Source organism: Pseudopipra pipra, chromosome Z (genome assembly GCF_036250125.1).
Source record: "Pseudopipra pipra isolate bDixPip1 chromosome Z, bDixPip1.hap1, whole genome shotgun sequence".
Lineage (NCBI taxonomy): Eukaryota > Metazoa > Chordata > Aves > Passeriformes > Pipridae > Pseudopipra > Pseudopipra pipra.
The window spans coordinates 37,273,473-37,296,770 of NC_087581.1; the positions used below are offsets into that span (position 1 = coordinate 37,273,473).

The window sequence follows — 23,298 nt, forward strand, 5'->3', positions numbered from 1 at the left end:
TTTTTTTAATGGGGGCAGTAATATTACTTTACTACGTGAACATTTGGAAGATGGAGTTGTTAATACTTTTAAGTTCCTTACTTTGAAGAAGCAAATTTTTATTAAGTACTTTTAAAGAATGAAAGTTTGTATTAACTGATCCATGAAAGTAATTTTGCGTAAAGGATTTTACAAAGACCTTAAGATATTTAAGCCACCATTCTCTTGTGTTCCAGTAAATAAAAGAGCATTGTTTCTTAAAGCATTGTACTGGGTCCATGTCACCCTATCAGAACATACTATTGGGCATTTTTAGAGTTCCATTGTTATAATTTGTATAAAATTTGGTCTCTAGGTCTTAGATGAGATGTCTGTTTTGGTCTGCTACTGTTTTTCCTGAGTCCAAACTGAAGGGCAAGATACAAGAGAGGAATGTAGCTCTGTTTCTGTAATAGGAACAAGCAATGGATGACATGCCTCATCTATGAAAAAGGATTTATGAAGTGTCGTAGTTTGACTCGTCCAGCCTCCCTCTGGGGCTGGAAATGGTTAATCCCAAGTGAGTTTCCGATGCAGAGCCAATAGAAAGCTGCAGTACACCCCTGTGAAATTACCATATTTCATAGGCTGGAAGAGAAGGCTTGTTGGCCTAGTTGGAAATTAGAAGCAGGAGACAGCAGAGGGGCCAGTGGGCCCCCCCATGGGGCGCCAGGCCCCTCTTCCCCTTGACCAGGCCTAAGGGGTGGCCTGGTGTGGCATTGGAGCGGCTGGGGTTGAGCTGGGCCCCTGGCCAGAATATGCAGCAGCCAGAGAGCGAGAGAGAAACTCACCAGGAGTTTCCCAGATGGCCTTGCTGCCTTCCCTCCCTGAGGGGGTGGGGTGGTGAGGCTGGCTGGGCCCTGCGGCCCAGGGAGGGGACCTGCAGTGCCAGCAGCAGCAGCAAAACACGGCAGGGAGCAGAGCAGGCCTGGAGTGGCCCAGACAGTGCCAGCGGCCATCTGGAGCCGGCTGGAGAGACAAGGGGCTGTCCAGCTGGAAGAGAACTTGCAATGGAGCGAGCCTCTGCGGACCCGCAGCAGCAGCAGCAGCAATTACACAGACCAAAGCAGTAAGAGAGAGACGGGCAGAGGGAGACCAGAGATGCACTGTGTGAGGTTTGGACCAGGGCAGCTGAAACGAAGGAGACAGGGGATAGCCCCCCCCCCCCACGTTGCAGCCAAGCTGATGCCTGCAACCAAGACAGAGCAGAAAAAGTCTGCTGGAACATTTGCAGGGTAAGAACTGAACCAAAAACCCCCGGGGAGCTTGATGCCCAGGGACAGGGACTTCCATGGAACAGAGAACAAAGACTTTAAGCTTTAACTTCCTACCCTCCATGGTATGACCATTGGTGAGGTGAGTTTTGTTGTTGCTCGCAGTCCATGGGTGAGACCCTCGATTTGGAATTGAGGGGCCAAGTAGGGGTGAGCGACCCCCCACATTCTAATGAAGAGAAAGAGAGATTTTCCAGCTGCGACAAATCGGAACTGCTACCTTAAAAAGGAGAGACTGTGCTGCCCTTAAAGTGAAAAAGACTTCTTCTTTCCTTCTGGACTTCATAGGGGGAAAGGAGGATGGTCTATGTAAATATATTGTTTTACCATAGGAGAGATAGGATTGTTGTATAGATATATTGTTCTATAGTATTTCTTGTGTTAGTAATAAATTTTAATATAATTCCCCTATGCTGAGTTGTGCCTGTCTGAAAACTTCTCTCACATTGGAGCAAATTGTGGGCGCTTGAAAATTGGCTTTTTTGGGGGCTAAAACCACCACATTTTTGGCGGAGAATGTGGGCATCGATCCCACTACCTCTCGCTACCCTCGGGCTTGGGGCCTCTAGGCCACCCTCTCTCCTCGTGATCTCTAATTCCAACTACCCCAACAGCTTCTCTTCCGGCCTATTAAATATGGAATTTCGCAGAGGTGTTATTAAGTTTTTGATTGGCTCTGCATTGGAAGTGCCACTCTGGAATTAACTCTTTATTTTACAGAGCCCAGAGTTTCTCCCTTAGTTTTTTATGTGCAAAGGGTGAACACTCACCTGTTTTTATATGAACTTTTGCCCATAATGCAGGTCACACTGTTTTGGGAATGCATTACTTTGTGAGGGCAAATTGTGGCTTAGTCCATAGAGAATTTTAGAGAAAAATGAGATTGGATGTAGGAGGAAATAGGAGAATGAGAGAAATGAGAGGTAGGGGAGAAGGTAGATCATCATAATGATACGCTTACCTGTAATCATAGTGAAGAAGTAATCAGATGTGGGGACCGAATAGAAAGAATGAAAAGGACCAAAGAATAGCAAAGCTAGCCTATGTTAAAGAATAGTTATAGCCAGCCTCTATCTGTCTATCTACCTACCTACGTACCTATTTTTGAGTGGCCCCAGTTCTCCAATGATTTAAGTATCATTTACTATGAAGTACATATGTGCTTGGTTTTGATCACCATTTGAGGAAATGTTGAGGGTGGGCATGCTAGAAAACTGGATGCTAAAAAACAAACAGTTCTTAAACAATATAGGTGGTGACATGGATAGTAGATTGAAGGTATTCCTGGTAGAGATGAGGTCCCTTGTGTAATCTCTAGCTAGGAGAAAGGCTTATAGGGAAATGACTGACAGCAGAGGCTTCTCCTGGAGGCTTGTACTGACTTGCTACAGAACCCAATAGAGGCTGGTGGGCACTCTGAGAGTGCCTAGTCCAACACTGTTCAAAGCAGGGTAAGCTGCTGTGGCCAGCTAGAATTGAATATCTCCGAGGGTGGAGGCTCCAAAATCTCTCTAGGCAATGTGTGCCAGTGTTCAATCACCTTGAGTACATTTTTTTCCCCCCTTACGTTTAATGAAATTTCCTCTATTTCAGTCTGTACCCATTACTGCTTGTCCTGTCACTGAACATGTTGACTCACACTGCAGAGGAACACAAAAATGGGTACGTGAAGTTGGCATGTGGACAAAAGACACTTTCAGAGCTCTTCTGTATTGTCTTCGGATACTGGCTTAATTGCGAAGACAAGGAAATATTGAAAAGTATGCTGCATACTATTTACAGAACAGTGACTTCTTTTACAGGGAAATTATTTGGCTCAGGTATGTGAGTCTCAGTTGGATAACACTACTGGGAATTACAAGTATATGTTGCTTAGGGCTTTGCTCCACTTCTCTTATGATAACTCTCAGAGTCTGTGAGAGTTTCATTCCATTTGTGTTCCTCAGCTTTCGAAGACTGCTGTAGGATTCCTCTTCTTATTGACTTGCATTGATTTCTATAAATGGCTCTGAAGTTTGAACCTTTTTCCTTCGTTTTCCTCCTTTTTTTTTTCTCTGAGCTTGGGACAAACCCTTTGCTTGCAATAGTAGATAATACAGTTACACTGCATCGTAAAGTTCTCATTTTAAATGCCTGACCATGTTAGCTACTTATCAATTGTGTTAACAGATGCCAAGATATTAGTACACTCGAAGTGTTCTTTTTTTGCCTTATTCCTGTAAAAGCGTTCAGTATGGAACTTCACACAACAGGGGAAGATTCACCATGGCCTCAGAGCCTGGCTGGCACAGAACACTATAGTCTAGCTCCTCAGCTGTTGCTATTCTGCTTCCTGCAGTGGAGCCATGTCTTTTTAAGTAGTATGTATGGAATCACAAAAAAAATTGAAGACTTGTTAAAATATGTTCCAGGCAAATGTGTGCATCTAAAAAAGCCCCACAAACAAAAACTGCTCAGAGATTGAATATGGTTTTCAAAGTTTTCTGATGCTTATTTGAATTTTCCAAAAGTCAGACAAACTACTTGTTCTTTCTTGCTTGATTTTGTGAAAACACAGAAGAGTAGCCTTTTATCAATAACTTCCTTTAATGCATCTGAAAATTCCTTTGTTTTGTTTTTACAGTCTCATGACATTACACCCTTTGGGTCTGAATATTTGGAGAAAGCATCAATGATAAATTTTTTTTTTGCTAGGTTCACAGTATCTTTTCTTTCAGAATGAACAAGAAGTGCTGTAAAGCCATTCTTGTAGCAATGCTGTTGCAGCTTAGGAAAAAATGAGGAAGTACGAAAGTTCAGAGGAATTAAGGAAAATTAAGACAAAAGATAGCCAAGCTGCTTGAATGTCTAGTAAAGGGAACACTTCAGGTTTTATTTAAATTCTGGGCAAAAGTTCAAATAAAATTTTATTATTTGAATTCATAGGCCCTTTTTATTTCTCTTTTTCAGACGCACTCCCTGATGCATGTTTAGTATCTCCCAGGACATCTATAACCTGGGATCAGCTTTGTATATTAGCTGTTAATTCACTGCAGTCAGTGAATTCCCCAAAGTTTTTTTTTGTGGGTAGCTGAACACACCTTTTCGAAGTGACTCATAGCTGTTCTCAATTAACCTTTTCCTGGAGATACTGTACCACCCCAATGCTTCCTTTCTAGTGCAATATGAATATGCCTCTCTGCCTCACACTGGCCAGTGTTTTAGCCTTTCACATTTATTTACTTAAAACATTAGGGCTATACTCAGTCCTCAGGCGGGACGATAATCCAGTGTAAGGATCAGAATAGTGTATTACATATAATGACTTTTTTCCCTATAAATGAATGATGAGTGAAATAGGAATGGTCTTCTCTGTTTTGAAGGAGCTTTTTGTGCTGCCCTCAAAGTCCATTTTCTTCTGACACCTGTTCTGTATCCTACACAAAAATCAGAATTGCCTTTTTAAACAAGAGTCTTTCATTCTCTCTGTTTTGTCCTCTACCCTGTTTTGTCCCATTTATTGCTGTTCACTTTGCCATTAGCAGAAACCAGGAAGAATTGATGCCATTTCTAGTATGGAAATGAGAAACCAGAAACCACAAAGGAAAATGAGATCTGTCTTTGAAAATTTAAAAAAAGAAAATAAATAAAGGAGGGGTTGAGAATCTTTCTGCTTTGTTCTGTTTGATTTTTTGGAGCTTCTTGAAAAAGGGGTTTGGGAGGGAGCAATGTAATAGGATCCTTTATAATGAAGTAAAATGGGCAAACTATTTGGTAACTATTATTTAGCCTAGATCAGTTTTATTCTTAGCGCTAAAGGTTAATCCCAGTGTATCTTCAACTGCCTGGCATAGCTGAGTACCCTGGAGCACAAAGAGGAGTAATGTAAACAGGCAAGAAGTATTTATAAAAAGTTCTTCACCTTTTGCTGCTAGATGACAAAGCATTTTGTCTGACTGAAAGAGGGTATGTTTAGGTTAGATATTAGGAAGAAATTCTTTACTGTGAAAGTGGTGAAACACTGGAACAGTTGTCCAGAGAAGTTGTGGGTGCCCCATCCCTGGAAGTATTCAAAGCCAGTCTGTATGGGTCTTTGAGCAACCTAGTGGAAGGTGTCCCTGCCCTGCAAAGGGGTTGAAACTAGGTGGTCTTTAAGATCCTTTCCAGTGCAAACCATTCTCTTGATTCTCTTTGTCACAAAGTTTCGCTTCTTCCTGGTACTTTGGCCAGCCAGTCACAACTGTGGTCCTCCTCCCTCTACAGTCCTTTTGCTTCTTGCCTGCTCCAAATATTGATGGTATGAAAATAGAGAGCTGGCATGTCTGGGAACTCAGATCTTTTCCCTCATACCCATTTTGGATTTTAAATGCATCATTCTTGTGAAGTAAGAAGAGGATGGCTTACAGTTGTGGCACAATTTAGTCCCTGCCACAGCTCTTCAGCAGAGCATATGTGGAAGCAACTGCAGCTGGAGGAGTTCATTCATAACCCTTGTGAGGAGTGCCTGTGTTCCTGGATTTGCCTCCACAGTTGACAGGGCCAGCCCCAACATGGAGACATACCCTATATGGTCTTTAAAGCAGGACAGATTTTAACTTTGGTTCTGGTTAGAAGATGTTGTGAGTAATTCAGACTGGTAGAAAAACATTCCTTAAAAATCAGTGAATTGAGTTACCATAACACTTCGTTTCTTGTGGAAGCTCTCAGGCACAGGAGCTGGTGCCCACAGATGAATTACTTGTTACTGAAGGTGTTCCAAAAGAGGTTTGTGGCCTAATCGCTCTATTTGTTCCCTCTTGCTGGAACAGGCAGCAGAAGAAATATACTTTGTAGAAACATGCCTTTTTGCACAATAGTGTCTAAACTAGAATCTGCTGATATCCTTTTTTTTTTTTTGAGGGCCGTTGTAGTGTTCTCTCACACAAGCTGTGCTGTTATGTGTCCTTCTCCTGTGGCAAGTGGGGTTATGTACTACAAGCAGTCCATATCTTGGGTCTTCAGCTGCTCAGATGTAGTTGTGCATGTGTTGAATGTCTCTCATGCTCTAGCTGCTTGAAAGTCAAGTTAAAACAGGTCAAATCATGTGTTTGTGTCTACCACAAGCTAAATATTTCTGCCCATGGCCATCCTCTTGGAGGTCTCCTGTAAGTGCTCACAGCCTTCATTCACTTAAGAGAGCAGAACCTCCCCTGCTAAATTTCTCTCTTTCTGTGCTTTTGAGTGCTAGCTTACCAGCTAGGCAAGTATTGTAGCTGCTTTTCATTATTCCTGGAGCTTCTGCATTGCAGCTGCTCTTGCAATGGCCTCTCCCAGCATGTTCCAAACATTAATGCAGACTATTCTGCTGCCATCAGAAGTCATCATGCAACCTGCCAGTGGCACAGTAAAACTCAGGTGCCTTAGGAGTGCAGGCTGTGAGTCAGGTGGATGGCACAGGGCCTGTTCCCTGCCCAGCGGCTCTCAGTTTGAACGATACAGCTATTAAGCACAAAGTCATCACCTCAGGCACATGAAATCTTTGTGGTGTGGTGTGGCAAAGGTGTTCTGGTATGCACTTGCTCTGTGCTAACATGATCCCTCAGGCAAATGCTTTTGACTTGTGTCAGAGGCAGGGCAATAGATGTTTCATTTGGTTGGACTGGCATGGCTGTTCTTGCATTCTGTGCTGCACAGAGGAAGGCTGATGAGGGAGAGAAGCTTTCTTTTCTGTCTATTAAGCACCCTGTTGTTTTGGTAAAAAAGGGTATAAAATAAGTACACGTGGCTTTATTTTAGAAAAGAAATAGTTTGGAATGCCTTATAGGTGGTTTAAAGTGCAATTCCCCAGCAATCTAGCAGGAAGGCAGAGGAACCAGAGGAAACATTCTTTTTACTCCTTGGCAAAGCAGGCTATACCTGTGTCTTGGACATGGCATATTCTACAGGTCATATGGCATGCACAAGAGAAGCATGATAGCAAACCAGCGGAGAAACTGAGGAGATTTTATGCTTTCAGGCTGTTGGACTGTAGTGTCCTGAGGCCATAGAGAGACTTGGATAATTTGAACACCAGCTTTTCCTTTTGATGTGTTCAGACAGTTTCTCAGGTCAGAGTCTATGTGTTCCTGCAGACTGAAAGTGTCTATCCAGTTACATGGCTCCGGCTGGAGTGTGCCAAATTTGAAGAGGGAGAAGTTGATATTCCAGGGAGAAGGATGAGACTGTCTTTTTCTGCCATCCTGTGGGTGTTGCCTGTGGCAGCTCTGGGCTGACAGTCTTGCCCTCATGGTGCTAAAGGAAGACTCATACTTTGTGTTTGCAGTCTCTGTGCAATTGACTGTGACCCATCTGTGTTCTTTTAAAAATGTTCATGCTACAGTAGACATTCGCTATTAATCACAATGACATCACCTAGAGTTTAAGTGCTTAGGTACTGCAGTGATGGTAATTATCACAAACTTTAATTTGCTCCCAGCAATCAGGACAACATTTTTGCTAAGTAGAAGCTGTACTTCTACAAGCAGGTGCTTTGATTGATTGAAGTATAAAGCTAGGCACCGTTGTCACTGACCTGAGTTCTCCTTTTACCTGTAGTAAAAGGATGTTCATGTGAGCTGTTATGTACATCAGCTGACACTGGAACAGTGATCTCTACCACTGAGCTCTCATTCTCTGTGCACACTAAATTCCTGTCATTTATTACTTACCTTCTAGTACAAGGCATAGAGCTTCTGAGAGTTTCCTACTGCCTCTTCCAGCTGTCCTAAGTTTCAAGTTTACTCAAATTTTAATTAAATACTTCAGAGTTAGCTGGTTAGGCACTCTGTCTTTTTCCAGTTCCTTCCATTGCAGCTGGCTAGTGATAACCTTTCTCTGTTAAAATCCTGAAAATGCAATCAAGCCTGTGAGCAATATTATGGAAATGCTTTAACTGAAATGTTTTTGTTCAGTTCCACAACTTGCTTACCAGTTTGTTTTGCTTCAATATGAGGTGGAAAAAAAAAGAACCTCAGCTACAGTGTCAGCTTCAGAATTTAGTGTCTATTACTGTTACTTAGTCAAAGAGTTGTCTTGATGTTTAAAACTGAAGGAGTACCCTTGCTAAGTGCAGGGATTTTTGAAAGGGGAGAAGGAACTGGGCTGATAGAATGCATCACTGGTATCTAAAGATGTTGGTATGGTGATGGCATCCTCCATAAAATACAACAAAAAGGTCAGTGAGCCAGACTTTTTTTCTACACAATGGCCCCTTTATACTATCCTGCCAGTAGATGAATGTAGATGGGAATCAGACTCATTTAGATTGATGGGTGTTAGCATTTCTTTGGGGAGAGAAGTGCAGCAGGCAGAGGTACTGCGGTTGGCTGTGTCAGCTTCTGTGTGCATCTGGGAAAATAACATGGGAAACTAAATCTTCCCAGAGAATAGGTGGAACTTAATCTTGGCCTTTAGCTCCTCAATTAACCTTGGCACTGTAACACACTGGATTCTGGATGAGTGAGGCATCTTAGACAGCTCCTTAACCAGGGGATGAAATATCAGTGTTTTGCTATATTACTGCTTCCAGACAACATGGCAGGATTTAAAAAAAAGGTAACAGAAAAGAAACCCAGCTAATAAGGTCACTTCTGAATCTACTCTGGACAAGGTATGAACCAGGACCAGTTCTTCTATGTCTTAGCTTCTTCTATGTCTTAGCTTCTTCTATGTTATGGAGGAGGGAGTTTAAGAAATATCAGAGGGTGCTCTTAGCTGCACTTCAGGTGCAGTCAGCTGCATTGGCTGGTGTGTGTGTAAAGCACAAAAGGTACAGCAAAATGTATTTTGCTGGTGCCAGTGAGAAAACTGTGTGTGTCTAGTGGTAGATACAAACACAGGTTATAGACTGACGTGATTAATCCTTTTTACACAGACCGAAGGGTTCACGTACATTCATGTTTGTGGTCACATATGCTTGCACATTCTTAGTTTTGTGTATAGCCTCTCAGCTATAGTCAGATAAATATCTTTGAAACGTGAATCCAAATAGTTTTCTGCTTTCTTTAGCATAACTTTTATGGTGTTTGAATGGTTTTATTTGTCCAATATAGTCATAGTTTAGTCACTTAACCAAATTCATCAATTTTTTAAATATTGCATGGCTTCATTGCTTATGATTCACCTTTTGAAATGTGATTGTAGTTTTGGCACATTTCTCTTGTTTAATTTCACTAAAGGGGTTTACTAATAATACAAAATAGGTCTAAAAGATGATAGATCTAGGATGGAAAAACATGAAAAGCAAATTTTACGTGATTTTGCATGATTCCTGCAGCCAGAGTCAACAGATTCAGTTTTCCTTTCCTGTAATACAGTGGTTTCTAGTTCTTTGTGTAGAGTTTCATCTGTCTTCAACAGTACAACACTTGCTTGGAGATTCCGTGTGTTAGCATCACCTTGACTGCTACTTTGTGAAGAAAATTACATTTTCTCCTTTGTTTTGAAACTGATTGTAAGGAATTCAAGGATTGTTTTGTAAGGAAATGTAGTGTGTGGCAGTTTGGATTGTACAAATAGCTCTGAACCATGAGTCATGCAAAACTAAGCACAGGTAGTGAATGATAGGTTATATAAAACTAATAGAAAATAACTGCCGTGGGTTGGGACTACACTGAGTAAGATTTTGGGTACATACTGTAGTCAGAAGACTAGTAGTCCAAGAACAAGAGCAGGTGAACCTCCTGCAACTCATTCAGTGAGCACAGTGAGAAACATAGTAATAGTTTGAGAGACAGATGAGATTACTTTTTCAAAAAAAAAAAAAAAAAGAAAAAAGACAAGCTGGTTGTTAGAGAAGTTGGGTTAACTGAGAAATGATGGAGAGAGTGACAGAGAAGTGAAAAAAGAGGTAAGGAAAACGAGAAGAGGACAGCTTCAGCTCCAAGTGAGAAGACCAGAAAAGGTAAGCAGGTGGGGAATTTCTTAAATTGTGATGGGGAAAAAGGAAACGGTTGTTGTGAAACTAAGAGAAAGCAAGCCAAAGAAGGCTAAAAAATCACACCTTTTCCCAGTTTTGTACTGGAAGGATTGTTTGTATTCTGAGTAGGAAGAGAAGAGCGGGAAGGTATTAACATGAGAACCCGAAGTTGTATAGGAGTTGCTGGGATAGAAGATGCATAGTTAGTTGTGATGAGGAAGGTGGGACTAAAATCTGGCAGTTGGAAGAATGACAGAAACAGGGGTAGTGTGATTTCTTGTCTATCTGGGGAAGGTCCCAACCTGACTTTGAAAGCATGATCTGTGATATCCTAGAGTGAAGCAAAAAAATCAGTGAGAAAGTGGTTGAAGAAAGGAATGAAAGCAAGAGAAAAAGCCTTGAGGGGAGAGGACTGAGAGCTGTGGAGAGTATCAGCTCTGATGATCTCTAAGTGAGAGATAGGCCAGATGATGTATCCCAGAAAAACAATGTAAGAGTTTGTTCTAGATGAGGCCAGTATTGGGAATGCAACCTTTACAAGTATTTTGCAAATGTTGCCAGACTTAGTCTAATCACCATAACTGGGGCTGGGAGCTGCCCTGAGCTCAGAACAGCAGAGTGAAAGCTTGGGAAGCTGGCTTTTCTCTTGCCTCTAATTGCTGCCAACATGAAATTAAGCTCTTATAGTCAGTGGAACTGTATGGTTGTTAGGCTGGTTTGCTAGTGTGGAATTTGATACTAGAAGGTATGTATGTTTCAAAATAATATTATGGGACCAGAGGAAGAAATCTGTGCTTCTCTTGTGAGTGATGTCTTGATGCTTAGTTGTTAACAGTGTTCTGCTGTCACCTGTTTCTTATGGTGTCCCTCACTGAACCTGCATATTCATGAATTCCAGTGCATCTTTTTAAGAAAACCAACCAAACAAACAAAAAAAATATTTAAACTACCACTTGGGATGCACCAAGACCAGACTAATGGCACCCAAAATCAGACAGACAGAGCCAAAAATGTGCTTCTTGTGCCACAGCCACTATAGAATCAAAGAGGTAGGAAGAGAAAGTTTATTCTGCAAAGCTCTGTACAGTGGCATTTAGCCTGGCCTCTAGCCAGGACACTTCTGTTGACAGAGGTGCTGTCTGTGCTATTCACATGTGGTCACAAGATTGGATGTGAACACATCAAAGAATACAGTAACAAATGCAAGCAGTAGTCAGACTTTCTCTGAATATTTCAATGAATACAGTGAATTTCAGTGTGTATAATATATATACAGTTAAAATAATGAATGCAAAAGAAATGAGGCCTCTCCCACCCACCATGTGCAAATCATTGTGCATGCAGAAACAGATGATTAAAACTGTGGATCAGCTGTGTAAAATTAGAAGAACGGCTAGTGCTGTTGTTGTATTGGGTGCTATAGGGTTCAGCCATCAGTGAGAGCAAACCTTTTTGCCCCAGCCTGTACTATTGCTTTTTCAGCACCACAAACACCACTGATGGAAATAGGAGCTACCAGTCAGTGCAGAATCAGCATTGTGATAGACTCCACAGATAGTAGCATGAGAATGGAAGAGGAGATTTTTGCCCTTGGCCTGGAAATTACAGGTTTATGCATAGGATTATATGCAGCTTATTGTTTTGCCATCATTACAGGTCCTTTCTGATGTTAGGTGGCTATAGTAGTTAAGGATGGTAAACTTTTTTTATAGGGTTGTGTTCCACTGTCTTTTTCTTGATGTTGTATAAAGTTTATATAAGAGCCATGGGGCTGAACACAACCATGCAATCATAGTGAATGTTTGTAAATAGGAATGAGGTATTTAATAATGATCTTCTGATTTGGAATATTCTTTTTCTGGTTTGTTGCCTAGAAATACTTGACATTGTCTTGAATGAATGTGTAGTTTATTTTCATGTATGGATTGTAAATGTGCTGTTTTTGAGGAAGCCTGAAGAAAAACCCACTTGGATATGTAAAAAACTGGAATTAAGAGCATGCTGTGGGAGCTCATTAATGATTCAGGATGGTTGGTTTGAGTTTCCCATCCTTCCTTTCACAAGGCAAAATCAGATCAATACTTTTTTTTCAAGGTCACAACTGCTGTTTGGTCTCTGTCCTTCTCACAACCCTTGCCCATCATAGGAGTGTTTTTGAGGATTTAATTACTATTTTAATTGAGGTTATCATCAATAACTCTTAGCATAAATGTACTTGGACAGAAAGTCATATCATTATAGTAGAGGGCTCTGCCTTGATTCAAGTACAGGGTGCTGTGCTCATAAATGGCTTCGTGTCAGGCATGAAAGGGGCTTTCCCTCTGTCATCATATCTCCAATAATCCTGTGGTTGTATTAGGGACAGGAAAGCTGTGAAGCAGTGTTATATCATATGTCAGTTATTTGATTTTGCAAGATCTGTAAAATAGAGTTGAGTTGTGGAAAATTAAGTTTCTGTCTTTGCAAGGGAAAGGTTTTTTCCACTGCATGAGCGATGATACTTCTTAATGTGTTCTGGCAATTTGTTTTCCAGAGCTGGAAATGAAATATATATTTTTAAAAATACTATTTATTTTGTCTACTTTTTTGGTACATTTATGACACATTTTTTCCGTTTATTTAGAATTAAATTCAGTGTAGATTAAGTAAACTTGTTACGTACTCATTAACTCACCTCACTTTCTGAAGTTGTATTGTAAACCCTAAGGGGAGTACTAGATCCAGTATTTAAATTGCAGAAAAGGAAACAACATTTCTTTAATGGGAGTGGAAAAATTTATCTTTCCTGGTTTGAAAATATCATAAATGGTCAAAAATACTGAAAAATATTTTAATATCTTTTGTTTAGAATCATGTTAGACTGTTCTCTCATCGAAGCATTTGCTTTCTGAATAAGCTGCCAAAATACAGATTTGATGCTTCGTCAAGAAGCAAGCAAGGCTGCCTATGCCTCTTTCAATACTTCCGCTTTCATGAAGACATTATACTACTTTACAATTTCTGCTTTTAGAAAGTTAAATTCTGTGGCTTAAAAGTGATATTTAAGATCTGTTAACTTGAGTAGAATAAGCTGGATGTATTTGTAGGAGCTAAAAAGGTTGATCCAGTATGATTTTTATGTTAACTGAAAAATAAATAAAATTCAGGCAATCATCTCTTCCTTCTCCTGCTTTTTAGGAAAATCTGGACAGGATAAAGGTCTAAAGTCATGACAGACTTGAGGGTTATCATAATAATTTCAGGAGCAAGCTTCTGGAGGTCAGCTTTATTGTAGAATATTATGAACATAGTTAATCATGCTTGTTGAACGTGACGGGTCTAAATCTGCTCTTGGTCATAATCCCTAATCAGTCAGAGAAGGTCCACGGTTCACGTAGCCCATTCTCCTGACAAATATTTAATATTGCCCAAATCAGTTTTTTATATATTCTATTGATTTTATGCTGTTCATAAAATGCTAGTAATAGAAAATCTATTTCTGTTGCTGTTTTTTAACGTTAATATAATTTCTGAGGAAAAAGCTCTTCAGTGACTCATGTGAAATATGTTGGAGGGAGTTTGTGTGTACATATATATAAAATGTGCAGTTACACAAATTTTCAAGCAGTATAATTTAAGTAGATGATTTAAATTGAGCCTTGACATTTTGGCTGGTGTTCACTTTTATATATATATATATATTTTTTTTTTTAGATGTTTTTCCCTGTAATTGAATTCATAACATATAACCAGGTCTGCTGGCCATAGATCTGCTGCCTTTGCATGTGAAGTTCATTTTTTTCGTGTTGCAAAGAATACTTAGCACTGAATTTCTAAATTTTCTTTTAATGTTTATTGTGATGCCTCGTGCTGAGATACCTTGGAGTAGAACAGGAGGAGGTGTAGAAACCTGTTGTTTAGCTGCATTGCCTTACAGGAAGCAGTAAGGGAACACCAGGGTCTCTGACACAACAGAGAAGCGCAAGTTGGTTAAAGGTTAATGGGAGTGAGGAATCGGGCCAGGTGCTGAACAAGCTGTTTTGATGCTATGTCTTCTGAGAATTCATTAACCCAGTGAATTCCTGACTTGGCTGTTAATGAGTCAGGTTTTTGCCTCTATATGATCCCCAACAAAAGCGAAAGTCCGAGACATAACCCATAAGCGCCAAACAAAAAACTCCTGCATGCAGGATGACTAAGAGTATGACTCTTGACTTCTGTGCAGAAGACTTCTGCACATACATTAAGTTTGTCTTTGTAGGCCAAGAATATGTACCAAGAAGAATTTGGCCAGTGTCTGAAGAATATCTCTTCACTGCTTATGATAAAGCATATTACAATTTTTCATAAAGATTTTTAAGTGACACGTATTTAGCTCTAAAATACGTGTACAAGTTGTGTCTGATAGATTCCAGTCCAAAAAATATCAATAGTTATAGCCTTCCTCATGTTATAGATGCCTAAGGGTGAAAAATGTGAACTGAGAACAATCTAAAAGTATCACAATGAATGTTTTCCGTTCTGCAGAGTAGGATGAAATAAGGCAATTGATGAAGAAATATAAATATTAAAAAAAGAGTAGAATTGGCAATTGCAAACCAAACCCTTGACAACTGCATTAATGGTAGTGCATTCCATTCCAGTTCATGGTGAAGTAAAAGGAGTTGGTCTGGTAGATCAAATATGGCTTTCATTGCAAGACTGCGACAATGAAGGTGAGATAATAAAGCTATTCAGACTAACCTGTAAAGAGTGTTGTTATTAAATATACCTGATGAATTTATAGAATTATTTATTCTTAGAACAGATGTAATTATAAAATAACTATATTTGTTTCCAGTTATTTTTCCAGAATGTATGTATCCTGTTATGTCTATGTCTGTATACATGAATACATACATTTATTTAAAAAAAGTATATATGCAGTCGAAATTGTGAATTATTAATGATGCATGTTAGGTTCCTCTATGAATCTGGGAAATTCCTTTTGTCTAAATGTCAGGGCTTTGAGCAGGGCTTAAAAGGGATTTGAGGAAATATTTGAAAAATTGGGATGGCCCAAATAGTCGTGTGAGAATGTAACTTGCTGTCCCATTTTGCTCATTGCAAATATATTGTGAATCAATTGATATGAATCCATTTGGTGTAGAAAACCCGGCTGTGTATTCAGGGAGAAGTCCCAAATCTTGTGTTTAGACTACTGATCTTAGATGTGTGTTCATTTTGGGTGGGTTTTTTTTTTAAAGTTTGTTAATATGTTTTCAGTCAACATCTTATTTTCCAGTCCAGGCAAGAGTAAAATCACAAAAGCTCTCAAGTGCCTTTAATACTGTTTTTCAGACAGAATGTCAAAAACTGCTTTGTGTTCCATCAATACTAATTCATGGCAACAAGCCTAAATAATTATAATTGGCCAAAAGCCAGGGCTTTAGGCCCTACACTAATAAGTATTGGTACAATTATTTTGAAAATTATAAAACCAGTTGCAATAATAACATGCATTTCACCTAACTGACTCACCTCTTCCAATTAACTTCAGGTAATCAGAAATAACTCGGTTCTGTATTATCTCTTAAGTGGTCCCCCTGGAGAGTAGGCAGTGTGTGATTTGCATGTACTGTATAATTTCACTCAGTTCTGGGGCAAAGCACAGCAGTGTTTGAGGCTACTAGTATGCCATCAAAGCAGCTGGGGCTAGGGCACATTCTCTGGCCCTTAGGGAAAGGCACAGATCGTGACCATAGGTTTAAATCTCTCTTCTCCCTCATTCTTCAAATAAGATGGCCTCATACATACTTGAAAATAATTTCTGATACACATTCTCCTTTGAGACATACTGGAACATTGTTTAGGAAACTGCTATTTATCTTAGGCCAAAATGGCAACTTACTTTAATGTAGAATAAATAATTGTGGATGAAAAAAGATACACCGTTGCTTATGCCTGGGCTCTGATGTCTTTTTATTTACTGACACAAATGTGTTCTTGAGCCTCTATCTTTGAAGTCTTTATGTTAGCACACAGGTCTGGGAGCAAGTAGGCTTGCACATCCCATTCACACCAAGGAGGTTTTGGCTTGTTATCTACTGTTCTGATCTTTTTGTCTGTCTGTTCCACATCCAAATTCACATGATTACTCTAGTGTGGTAGAGTCAATCAAGCTCTAGTTTGCAGCAGCCTTGCTCCATATAAGTCTTGAGTTTGGTTTCTGGGAGGAGGCTGGGGAGGTGGGGATGAGATGGGAACGCGATCTCATGAAAGGAAGGTGAGTATAGCACTATTGCTGGTTCTTTCTGCAGAGGCAGTAGCTGAAGTGGAGAGCATCACGTTGGTCAGTGCTGGCAAAATCATGGCCAAAGCATTGCCAAGTTCCATGGACTCCTGACCTGTAACTGTTGCAGGCTGGGACCTGTTTGGTTTCTGGAGCCCAAAAGTCGGCATTCTGTATGCCTGACCAAAGAAGAGTCAGGTGTACGGGATTGTCTATTTATTGATTGGAAAGGCAAGAGTATTTAACTATAAAGACTGAGGACTCTGCTTTTCTTAAAAATTTCTTCAGGGTGAATTGTCACCAATGAAAGCATAAATCTTTCTTCTTTCGGAAGAAATATCACTTATTTCAAATTAATTTCAAGCTTTTATTAACCTTAATACAGGTACAAGGAGGGAAATTCAGAAGGCTCACCCTGGCAATGCTACAGAGATAACTGAGCAATAGCACTCTTCCTTTCCTGGTTCTGTCCCTACAAAGTTATATGACAGTAATATGTTTGATAGTGGTTTTCTTTGATTGGTTAACAGCACAGGAGTTTGTTTCACTTACACGGAGAGGGAAAGGATATTTGCAACCAGCAGTAGGACAAGAGAGCATAGTCTTAAGCTGTGCCAGGGGAGGTTCAGGTTGGATATCAGGAAGAAATTTTGTATGGGGGGGGTAATCAGGCATTGGAATGGGCTGCCCAGGGAAGTGGTGGGTTCTCCGTCCCTGGATTTTTAAGATGAGACTGGATGTGGCTCTTAGTGCCATGGTCTAGTAACTGCGGTGGTGTTGGATCAAGGGTTGGACTTGATGATCTTGGAGGTCTTTTCCAACCCGGCTAATTCTATGATTCTATGAAATAGATGCAGGACCCAACTGTATATTCTTCAAGCTGCCTACAAGATATGTGCAAAACTTTGAGATGACTTTTCGGTAATGTAAATTCAGACCATGACATTCATGAGGAAACATCCTGTGCCTCATCCTTCACCTACCTCAAACCTATATGTTGCTGTGGAGGGAGGACTAGTGTAGTTAAAAGTTCAGTGGAGGCAACTGTAAGGTTGTCTCTTCCCTGTTCCGTGACATTGGATTTATGGTAAGAGATGACTAGGAGCATTTTTATGGTATTTTCGGTTTTTCCCTGGGAAACACCACTGGTGACTGGCTGTCAGCTGGATATAACTCCATTTACCACCACCCTCTGGGCCCAGCCATCCCTTCAGTTTTTAACCCCATGAACAGCACTCATCCAAGCCATAAGCAGCCAGTTTATCGAGGAGAATGCTGTGGGAGATGGTGTTAAAGGCTTTACTAAAGCCCAGGCAGACAATATTCACAGACAATATTCATCCACGAAGTGCATCACCTCGTCATAGCAGCAGACCAGGTTTGTCAAACAGAACCTACCCTTCATATACCTGTGCTGGCTCAACTTGACTCCCCATGGGAAATACTTGAGCCAAGATATCCAAATGTGGCAGTGATCTCTGCTCCTGGACCTTAAAATCTGCAGAGGAGAGAGGAAGAAGAGATGTATAGAAATGTCGTAGTCTTCATGGAGCATGATATTAATGGGACTAGCTGAAATTTGGCTCTTGGTTGCTTGCTATCATTCCAGTATCTTCTTCATTGACCATGTATAGATCACTTTTTTTGAGGAAGATTTTTAATTGCCACATGGAAGTGCTTGATTAGTAGTGACTTTAAAGGAAGGCAGTTGAGATTAATAAAGTAAAAAAAATGCCACAGTTGTTTTACTAGAGGCACTGAGCGATTATGAGATACATCCTGCAAGAAGTATTCAGATTTCACAAACTCAAGATAAAATGCCATAGGAAGGAGACTGGAGAATTGCTCAATAACAACAATGAGGACTGTAGCTGATCAAAGGTGTTAATATTATTGTAAGGCAGCAGTAAGCAAAATAATCCCATTATAATTGAATATGTGTGAATATATGTTATGAGTTCTGTAAGTCATATTGTACTGTAATGAGCAACATTATTTCCCTAATTTGTATATAAAAACTGGCTTACCAGGTCCTGTCAAGAGGTCATGTCTTGAAAATATAGAATATTTATTGATCCTTGGAATTATGCAAGCTAACATGATGTTAGAGTTGTCTTAAATATTTGGGTAGAGACAGAACAGTTTCAAAGTTGATAGTGGTTCTCTTTTTCAAAGGGACAAGACGTAATTATGCTGTCCTTTCATGTGCTCTGATTTTCTTTATTGTGGCTGTAAACTGACACTTGTCAACACTGTATCTGTTTAGTAGGGTTTCTGTATTTTACATGCATACCAATGAGTGTATTAAACACAAATCCTAGGAATGTCATAAGGTAAAGAGCCTTTTTTCCTAACAGCTTTGACTTTTCCAGTACTTGCAGAAAGCTTTGAGAAAGCATCCGTTGATCTATTGATTGATCTCTTGGGCATACAGTGTTTCATGCAAATAAAGTGTAAAATAACACACAGCCATCCATGTTTTAAAATGTGTATGCAGATAGTAATTGCTATGCTCTTTCCTATTAACTGGGTTTCTATTAGTGCGCATTTGCTGTGGTTCTGTGGGGAGATGCTGTTAATAGAGTTCTGTTAAAGTTTCTGAACAGTTCCTTATTCACACTGTCGCTTTTTTAATTTAACCTGTCCCTGAATTAGAAGCTGTCCAAAATATATATACTGACTATCTCTGTGCACTGGTAGTTTAAGCTTCAGCTCTTAATGTCCTTGGCTCTCAATAATCAATAGGAAGCAAAACAACTACACCAACAACCTCATCACTGTAAAAGGAAACTTCTTTTGGATAGTGTGTTTGAGGATAGGAGGATAATGGCTCTCATTGAGAAAGATGGAATATCTTGTCCTTAAGAGTGCAAACAAAAATGTTTTGTTTTCTGCTGCCTGCTTGGAAAATGAGCATGTCTTCCAGTGTGTCATACTGGGAAATAAAATCAAAACTCCAAATCAAACTAAGGAAAAACAGATCAAGATATTAAATGATCCTTGGTAGCAATGTACAGGACTGTTACCCAAAATATTTTTTGCTTCTAAAATGCTGAGTAAAAAGGTTGAGTTTTAGCATCTCTTAGTTCTAACTTACTTCAGAGTGAGAACAGCTTTATAGGGTTCTGTACTAACGTATATATAATTCTCTTCGACCCCCATTCTCATTTTATGAACTTGTAGATCAATGAAACAAACCATTAAATAGATTGAATACTGCCTGCAACACTGATGTAGATGACTCCAATTTTATTAAGCCTATTTGAAAATCTCATACAGATGGCGGCATCCATAAAATGACAAACTATGGAGCATAAATTTAAACATTAGAGGAAAAGATAGTGATAGTGGAAAAGAAATCTTTAAAATATACTGGATATTTTTAAGAATTGGAAAGGAGAACAAAAACTTTTTCGTTTTCAGTTACTGTAAATAGTCCTCAGTTTAATATGATACTATATTGATTATATTGTGTGCTGCCTTCCTGTTGTAAGCAACTGGAACATGTAAAAGGATCAAGACTCTTTATCTTGACGTACAACTTCATGGGATAGACTATTTAGTCTCTTTTGCTCCTAGTTTTTCCAACTACTAAGTAAATTCAGTTATGGGAAAATCTGATCTGAAGAGAGACACTGATGTGTAATTGAGATACAGAATTTTCAGTGAATCCCTGGCTGCTAATAAGTTAGTTTGTTTGTCTTCTATCTATGCTTTTGTCTTTCGGTAAAAGAGTAATATTTATACTTGTCATTAGAGATCTTAACTATAGAAATTAAAAATATGGTGTTACTTCATATATAGTACTTCAGGGGTTAAAAACGATCATTAGAAGGAAGGAAAATATTATATTAAATGTTTATGTTACTGTGCTCTGAAACACAAGGCAGTATTGAGCCTGGTGCATGCAAAATCTGCAAAATTCTGAGAAGTATGGATTTCTTAAGGCAACTTCATCTTCTACTGAATTGCTCTAGAAGACATTCATCTTCTTTGTGCAACAAACATTCTCCAGAAATCTATACAGGAGCCTCTTCTTGCTAAATTAGGTGACATTTTGTCCTCATTTTGCCACAGCATTAGCCAGTACTGCTCTTTGAAGCAGGCTTAAATCCAACAAGCAAATAAAACTAGGAATAAATTTTGTTTCCTACTGGAAACCAGAAACTGATAACGCAACTGCATATTCTCTTTGCCTTCGTCCCTTCCAGTCAGCAATTTGAGCTTCCTCCGTATAAGTCATGGTTCATTTAAAAAGATCAGAGATACATGTCCTGTATGCTTGATTTCCTTCAGTGGAAAAGAGTAAAAATGTAAATTGTTTTTTGATTCAAAATACTCTGTTTGGATCAAGGATCCAAATAACATTCTTCTTATAATAAACCTTATGCACTTGGTGAAGAGAGAAGGTGGGATGAGACTTCACATTATAGAAAGTTTCAATTTCTCAGCACTTCTTTTGCTTGTACTTTCCCTTGAATGCTTGAGTTTACATACATGATCTCCAAATTTATGCAACTCATATGTAGAGACATAACTGGCAATTGGGATGTGAGTATATAAAATTTATGTTTTAATTCACTTAAGTCATCATTATAGGAAACTTTTATTTATTCTGACAGAGTTTAGATCAGGTTTATAATGACCAAGAAAGTCTGACTGCAGACCTCCAGTTTATATACAACTCATTGAAATACATTATTTCAAATCCTGTTGGAGCATAAAGGATTTTACACTTCTAAAATTTAGCATCTTGCTTTGAGAAAAAAGTTCAGAATATGACCATGTTGTAACATTTTCCTTTCTGAATGACTTGAGTGGGGGCTTGTAGAGAGCATAACCAGTGAGAAGGGGGATGATTGAGATTATTTGGAACAGGTAGAAATTGAGCCCATGAGAATGTGTGACTATTCTCAGAACAGTGATGTTCCCAAATATGGCAATACATTAGATGTTATGATGCATAAGATGTTATGATGCCAGTGACTGCTCAGTGTTTTGTTGTGTGCTCGTTGAAGAAGGAAAAAAATTGGCTTCTTTACATATGAAAAGGATCATGTTTATGAAAGGCTCTTTCAGAATCAGTTCAGTATGTATAAACACAGGGGTTTGCTGTCATACCTTTTTTTTTTACTCTTTCTTCTCTAATGAGTAGAAAGCTAGAAACAATTCATCAATGACAGTTTATTCAGCTCCAATGACAGTAAACCCTTAGGACATTCCAGGTCATCCGGTATCCCAGATACAGGTCTGCAAAGCTCGTGAGATAGTCATCTGTGGTACTTCCAGAAAGTAGTATTAAAAAAGTTCCACTGATGGCTCAAGTGGGTCCTTGTTAATAACATAATTCAAACTACATAATTTCTCTTTGAGGGAGAGCAATTAGACTTAAATTTGATATTCTCAAAATAGTGTACTCCAAATTCTTTAGGCTGTTTGTTTAAAGACTAATAATTAATACAGTGCTGATTTCAAAGCTCTTTGAATGAAAAGCTGCTGCTGGAAATAAAGTTATCACCAGGTTACATTTTAAGCTACTTAATATTTTCTTTACTGTCTTGGATAAATTTGCATTTGAGAGAGACAGATTCATAATGTTCCTTTAAAGGATGAATGAAGTTCTGCCATTCCTTGTACAGGGAATAAGGATAGTTTTTTTCTGTCTTCCACTTTTATTTTGAGATTTTATTTTTATTCTTTAGTGTACTTTCCTTTGCAAGTCTGAGTGGCAGCTTATATAACAGCAGTATTCTTTTAAAACTAATATTAAACTCAGAATCCAGTGCCCTGACAGCAACTCAAGCCAAGATCAGGCTTTGCTTCAACTTGCCTGACTGCATTTGAGCATTTGAACTCTAAGAAGCCAAATGAGAGGCTGAAAGTTAGGACATAAGAAATCTTCTAAACAGCCACTGCCCATAACATTTTGCCTTTGTTAGCTCAATGACTCCAAATAGTCAGAGATCTAGTGTACCAGTTAAGTTCATATTGCCTGCTGCTTAAGGGGTTTGCAACTTTTTGTACTTTTTCTGGAACCATTATTTTAAAACACTTCCATTCAGTTTCTGCATCTTTATATTTCAGTCCTATTTCCTTGTTTCATTTCATCAGTGTTCTTCTAGAGCCTTCTTATCCCCTTCACACATACCACTTCCCCCCTCCTCTCCCCTGTTCCCTCCTGCCCCACTCCCCACAATTATGCTGTATTCATGTATCCTTTTCATTTCTATGTACTTCACCTGGTTGCTTTCCATGTTTCAATGAATAAAGTCAATAGACTCTCTTCTTCTTTTTCACCTTTTTCTTTTCTTTCACTGTTTTCTTTTCTCTCTGATTTTCTGGACTCCTTTCTGTTAACCAATTTTTTTTCTTTAAAAGAAAGATTTAATAATAAATATTTAATAAAGATTTAACAATGCATTTAAAAATTCATTGTGATTAATTCTTCTGCCTTCAGTAGGACTTCAGGACTCTCTTGTGGACTTCTTGACTCCTGTAGACTGCTCAGGTCCTAGGTCTGCGGCTTCTTTCATAGTGGCTGTTTTAGATACCACTATTGACTAATAGGATTACTAATATACATGCAAAAGCAACTAAGAATATAGAGTAAGAGAATTAATTAGGTTGAAAAATACCCTTAAGATCATGAGGTCCAACCATTAACCTAACATTACCAAGTCCACTAAACCATGTCCCTAAGCACCTCTGGTGGTTTGCAAGAACACATTGGTTCACTTTCCTTAGTTATGCTGCCTTCCCAACCCCCTCCACCTCCCTGCATATGGCTTATCATGATCTGAAGTTTACAGGAGTTGTAAGCAGATCTGTTTTCTATCTGTGTT

The 23,298-nt window shown here is 39.1% G+C and overlaps 1 protein-coding gene across 16 annotated transcripts in view; it reads left to right on the top strand.

The window, feature by feature from the left end:
- NTRK2 (neurotrophic receptor tyrosine kinase 2) overlaps positions 1–23,298 on the top strand; it is a 203,686-nt gene that overhangs the window by 65,603 nt on the left and 114,785 nt on the right. For 7 of the 16 annotated variants that reach the window (XM_064643023.1, XM_064643025.1, XM_064643026.1 and 4 more), the window contains one exon: positions 14,829–14,900. The exons of 4 other annotated variants lie outside the window; for them this stretch is intronic. In XM_064643023.1, coding sequence (XP_064499093.1) covers positions 14,829–14,900 — 72 coding nt within the window. Of the gene's footprint in view, positions 1–2,885; positions 4,937–14,828; positions 14,901–22,913; positions 22,965–23,298 lie in introns of those variants that run through there. 5 more of the 16 variants (XM_064643027.1, XM_064643029.1, XM_064643031.1 and 2 more) reach the window with 5 other exon arrangements.